This window comes from Antedon mediterranea, chromosome 5 (genome assembly GCF_964355755.1).
Source record: "Antedon mediterranea chromosome 5, ecAntMedi1.1, whole genome shotgun sequence".
NCBI classification, from domain to species: domain Eukaryota; kingdom Metazoa; phylum Echinodermata; class Crinoidea; order Comatulida; family Antedonidae; genus Antedon; species Antedon mediterranea.
In genome coordinates, this window is record NC_092674.1 from 14,664,588 (window position 1) to 14,671,025 (window position 6,438).

At 36.2% G+C, this 6,438-nt stretch overlaps 1 protein-coding gene across 1 annotated transcript; it reads right to left on the reverse strand.

Annotated features, from left to right (window-relative positions):
- Positions 1-2,397: 2,397 nt before the first annotated feature.
- LOC140049395 (uncharacterized) lies at positions 2,398-5,043 on the reverse strand. Its single transcript, XM_072094270.1, has 2 exons — positions 3,857-5,043; positions 2,398-3,489 (listed from the first exon to the last, which is right to left on the reverse strand). The coding sequence occupies exons 1-2, from the start codon at positions 4,167-4,169 to the stop codon at positions 2,447-2,449; spliced, it is 1,356 nt and encodes a 451-aa protein (XP_071950371.1). The 5' UTR covers positions 4,170-5,043; the 3' UTR covers positions 2,398-2,446.
- Positions 5,044-6,438: the final 1,395 nt, after the last annotated feature.

A 6,438-nucleotide genomic window follows, 5' to 3' on the forward strand; every position in this document is an offset into this window, starting at 1 on the left:
GGCTATGCCCAAATAGATAAGGAAGCATTAGGACTTTATTGGGGAATACAAAAGTTTCATACTTACCTGCATGGCCGACATTTTACTTTGGTTACAGATCATAAGCCGCTAGTAAGCATCTTGCATCCACAAAAGTCAATTCCATCAATGACTGCTGCAAGACTACAAAGATATGCCCTTTACCTATCTGGACATACATATGATATCGAATATCGCAACACGCACGCTCATGGGAATGCTGATGGATTGAGTAGATTGCCTATACCTACAGATGTGATTGATTACGTCGATGAGGCATCTACATTCTACACCTCCCAGATTGAAAGGTTGCCGATATCAAGTACAGAAATACGGAAAGAAACACAGAAAGATCAGATTCTGTCACACGTATTAGATACTGTTTTAAAAGGGACTAACAAACTTCCTGACAAAGAAGCGTACACACCCTACAAGCGCCGTCTTACAGAACTTACTTGCCATCAAGGGTGTTTAATGTGGGGAAATCGAGTACTAATTCCAGATAGACTTCGTGCTGCTATTCTTAATGAAATACATGATGGACACATTGGGATTGTTAAGATGAAAAACTTAGCTCGCTCTTACATCTGGTGGCCTAACATTGATTGCGAAATTGAACAAGTTTGTAAATCTTGTATCGGTTGCCAGCAAACAAGCAAAATGCCAAAATCCGCACCAGTACACCCTTGGGAGTGGCCATCTGCCCCATGGGATCGCTTACATATAGATTTTGCAGGGCCATTCATGAACTCTATGTTTTTAATTGTTGTTGACGCCCATAGCAAATGGCCAGAAGTTTATCCAATGAGATCTACTACAGCACAACTGACTATTGAGAAATTGCGAATTATGTTTAGCCAATATGGTATTCCCAGACAAATTGTATCGGACAACGGTCCTCAATTTAAGTCGGAGGAATTTACAGATTTCATGAAAGCAAATGGTATTCGACATACCACATCATCCCCATATCACCCCAGAACAAATGGCCTAGCAGAGAGATTTGTGCAAACGTTTAAATTGGCCATTAAGCAAGCAAGAGGAAACAGTTGTTGTTCATTACAGCAACATCTGAGTACATTTCTGTTTAAGTACAGAACAACTCCTCATACACTTACCAAGGAAACACCTGCAAAATTACTCTACGGACGCAATCTACGAACGCGTTTGGATCTTTTGAAACCGGATCTAACAGCTACTGTCTTGAAAGGTCAAGATCGTATGAAGTTTGCAAAACATTGTGGAACCAGTATCCGAGAGTTTCAACCCGGACAATCAGTAATGGTCCGTGATTATCGTAACACAAACCAGAAATGGATACCAGCTCAAATACAAGGAAAAACTGGTCCACTATCTTACACAGTTGACACAGGACTTGGAACAGTATGGAGGCGTCATGCTGATCAACTACACCCAACTATGGTGAATGTCACTCCTACAGAAATATTCACCCAGGATGACCATGTTCCAGAAATACTAAATCCAACAGACGCTCCACAATCAGATAACCTTACTCGAAATGTTAACGCCGACACACCTGTTACAACTGGCAGCGCATCTCTTACACAAGAAACTGCACCCATACGTCGATATCCAAAAAGAAATAATATTCGCCCACCAAAGAGACTAGACTTGTAAATAGACATGAAACAAGAAGTTGATTTTAGTTGAACTTTATTATTCATTATTGCATTGAAAGATATTATACAGAAAACTTTGATTGAAACATTATAATTACGAATGATTACAGAACAGTACAGAACTCTAGAATCTAGTCTTTACTATTCTTAAAATGGTAGGGAGGATGTGTTATATATGCATGTTGTAACGACGCCTTTGGCGTGCCATAATTGTTCTCTCTCTTCTGAATAAATGTTCAGTTGTACACGCTGTGTTTAGAGCCCTTACTTTGCATTATAATTTATTATATACAACAACAGTGAAATCGTTTGTTGAGCTCACTAAGTTGTTGCTTGAAATACCGGGAGTAGAATTTATTTTGAGTCGTAAGTTCAACCAGGATCCGTTAGAACAGTATTTTTCTAAACAACGCAGTGCTGGAGGGCAAAATACAAATCCAGATATCACCCAGTTCTCCAACAATTATTTAATTTTACATGCTACTGGACGTTGCATCAAAGCTGCAAAAAGAGGAAATACAAGAAGAGAGGGTGAATCAGTCTCTAACTTGCTTGATGGAACACCTTTGGCCAAGAAAAAGAAGTAAAGTAAGACTAATAACATCGTACTTATTTTATTAAACTGGTAAATAAAAAAAAACATCATCATCATAGCCTAATATTAAAATATATAAAAAAACATGAAAACATTTTATCGCCAAGGAAAAACCAAATATACATTGGCTAATTTATGTCATGCTATATTCAATTGTTATTAGTATGATGTAAAATCATTGTGCGTATTAATTTCATTTCTTTGTATTTGTCTTTTTAGGTAGTCTTTTTCTAAGAGGCTTTTCTGACTTATTTGTTTTTGTTTCTTCTTTTTTTCTTAGTATCAACATGTTTACTCGGACAAACGCAGTACAACGGATTTTAACAAAGTATTTTATCACCGTCGTCAGGAAGTGTGTACTGGGTGCACCGTGGAGCTTTCCGTCGACAAGTGCGCACCACAACTGTTGTATCATAGCGTCGTTAATAACAATATTTATTATCTCGTCACTCATGCTTAATGATTTGAATGTTAATATTTTCGAAACATGTAGTACTCGTCTAGTCAAAACTTCTACCCTCCTAAAGAAGATATAAACATTATGGTTGACTTTAAACAGTCCCCCTCTACTTTGCTTGTCAATCCATTTTTTTGAATACGTATAGAAGTTATCGCCGTCAGGTTCAACTCCTTCCTTCGGTTTCCCTTCCTTCCACGATGAGAGCATATGGCAGAGAGAAGAGGCTTTAGTGCCTTTAAACCGTTTAATCAACGCGAATGGAATGTAGCCAGCAACATACCGTATAACTTGTTCGTCTTTGGAAGTCAGTAGATCTTCATCCTGGTTATCCGTTTCTGTCGGTTTCTCGACTCGGTTCCGTTCAGCCACAATATTGGCGTACATTGTCCTCATCACATAACTGTAAAGTATATCTGATACTCTACATTTTCTGCCACATAATGTTTTCCAATGTTGAAAAATGTCTTCATCCTTAGATATAAGTGAATTCAATTCCCTGAACATGCATTCATTAGCTTCTGGTCCTAAAAATGTATTGTCACCGCTGGTAACCACAGTCCACAACTTTCTTGTTGTTTTCCGAGCGAATTCTGTAAATGTTGACATATTACCTGTTAAGATCTGTGCCGCTATTTCTTGCGCTATTTCGGCGTTAGGAAACGAGCCACTGAACATCGGATGCGATTTGATTGACAATACAGACGTTCGTAAATTTTCGTTGGCAAACTCCAATGCCTCGTCCCCGCTATACACGTTTTCGGGGCGTTTCATTTTACCTAAATAAATGTAAATACAAATAAATTATAGGCTTCACAAAACATTAGTGGAAATCGGCATGCTTAAACTTATATCCCACTTATGTTTTCCCACCCCATTTATTATGCTAGACGTTTTTAGCCATTAAAATTAATCTTAAATACACTTTTTTTTTTAAATTTTTGATATATTTGTTGTCGTTTTATTAGTTGTAGTAGTAGTAGTTGTATGACTGATTTCATTTACACGTAAAATAAAAGGCAATCCAAATAAAATATATAAGCCTAATTAATAGTTTTATATCAACATTTGAAGAGTTTTGTATATGTCTGCTAAACAGAATATTGTAGTTGAATTCATTACTTTTTTACAATCATAAAAGCTTACCTTTCTTTAGTTTTTGGGTGTGCAAATTATCTGTAGAAATGGCGGATTCGGTGCAAACGTAACATTTCCATTGGCCCTTCGGTAGAGAGTCTTGTGTTACTCCAACGCAACGAAAATGGTACCATTTCAAACATTTGGGATTTTCGCACCCTATCATTTCTGCATCATCTTTTTCTTTACAAACACAATTAAACTCGTCTGTCACATCTTCGTCACCGGAATTAAAGCTTAAATCTTCTAATTCAAAATCTAAATCGGAAAAGTCGGACTCGTAGTAAAAGTCGTCTTGTGCAGTTTTCTTAGGACGCGTCATTTTGATGAATGTTGGATTGAACTGATTGCAGTATACTATATACTAGGCCTACCTGCATTATTTATAACATCTTGGACGCATATAAACTGTATTTGACACCTTAGCGCTTACAGACAATTAGATATAAATTGTTATTATAGAGAACAAAAGCTATAGACTATACACCATTTCAGCCTTTACGATCATGAATACGGTACTTTACATTGCATTGCAATATAAACAAGACCGTATTTATAAGTATTTTTTTATTTTTGAAAACATATAAAATACAACCAAGATTAGGATTAATCTACAACGATCGTACTCTAATATTTAGGCCTAAATTTATCCTCGTAGGCTTAGGCCCTAAAAACCATGGAGTAAAAAATTATTTTTATTATTTGGTCAAGGAAAAAATACGTCTTTATGAAACTCATTAATCCATCATTATAATAAGTTGTCTGGAGAGAAATTACCAACATTAATACACAGTAAAACCGTATAAATATAATTCCTTAATAGGTGCCGCATAAAACTCGTATTATTTATTTGTTAATAAAAAGTTATCCAGTAGAATGGCGCTGCTTTTTTATAAAATAAACAAGATCGGAATATAAGTTCAGTACACCATCACACAGTATAGCACACCTTTCACGCTTGAACGCACATCGCCTAGCAAGAGTATTGTGACGTCCTAACACGACCTAATACGCATGTGTACTTTACACCAAAATTGACCGCGGGCAGTAAACATTGTAATCTTTGCTAATTGGGTTACGTAACGGCAGTGTTTAGTACCTATTAAATAGTCATTACAAGCATAGCCTTAAGGAAGCGGTAAACACGATGAACTGACTGAACTATTCAAGTTGTGTCTCCTCTTATTCTTTACTCCATGCTACAACAGTCTATCACCACATCAACATTTACAGGAAAACAACAAATTTGCATCCTATTATGCTTGGTTCAGTGTTTTTACACTGGATGGACTTTTCGAGACCTACCAACGATGTTTATTGCATCTGCCATGTAAATTACATGGAACTGGAATAGGTGGGTCACAAGTCATGGGAAACAACTTAATATTTGGTTCAAACAAATGTCGATGTTACTATTAAAGGAAAGAATCATTAAAGAAAATCCTGATTTCTTAGAATACTACTGAAAATTGGCCACAAATTTGTTAAAATACATAGGCCTACACTATTTTGGTACACAAATCAATTAATACATGGCTGCCGTTTGATTCAAACAACAATTCTTGCAAGAGCATTATTGTGGGAGGGCGGTATTTACTTGAACTATATTATGCCGCAGATGTATTTTTGGTGTTATACTATATAAGGTTACATGTACAAGTTTTCAGCGTAGTTCACCGGCGATAGAAGCTAGAGTAAGAGAAGGGTTTGAGACGTTGAAATATATTGTAGATAAATGAAAGAATATGAGTAATCCTCAGATCTCATCTCAGTCCCCGTTAACCCCGTACAAGAACCAACAAAAACAAACTATCTGTTTGAAACATTTATTCTGGGACGGTGCGGCCACACGCCAATTACCATTAACCCTATGCACATTCATCGTATAAATAACAAACCAACAAAAATAATTACAATCTTTGTTTCAGATGCCAAGGCATGTAAGCAAAATTAAAATTAAATAGTTTCTTTTTAAATTTAAATACCGTTCTGTTGAACGAACCAACAATATATGTATTAAAATTAAATATCTTAAGTGACTTTTGTTAAATCAATTATTATATCTGTGAAAACTTGTTACAGTACATGTTAACGTATAATTTAAAGAGCCGAAAGAAAACGTATGCTAACCATAACATCTTTCTAAATCACTCTTAACCTTGGGATAGGCGAAAAACAAGAAAAATATCTGAAAATTCCTATCCGGCCCTGTGGTGGCGACCGAGTGCACCTATGTTGAATAACATTGATAAACTCTAAGGTTGAGAGCGACTGAAAATAATACATTAACATATTACAGTACCATGCGGTACCGTGCATGAAACGGGCATTTCGCTACCAATGTGGCAACCTATACTAATGTGACGGTCACACTAATCTACAGTAAGCCTGGACCACCGGTAGTGTTTTCATGATAACTACATGCCAACATCATGTTAAATGTTGTTTGGATATTTAATTGTTCGTTTCATGCAATTTATTTAGTAAAAAACTGCTAAATAAACAGTTCGTTTCATCAACCGGGCACTACCGGTCGTGTTGTTGTTTACGCGTTTTCACAAATGATATACGGTAATAATATTTCTATATTT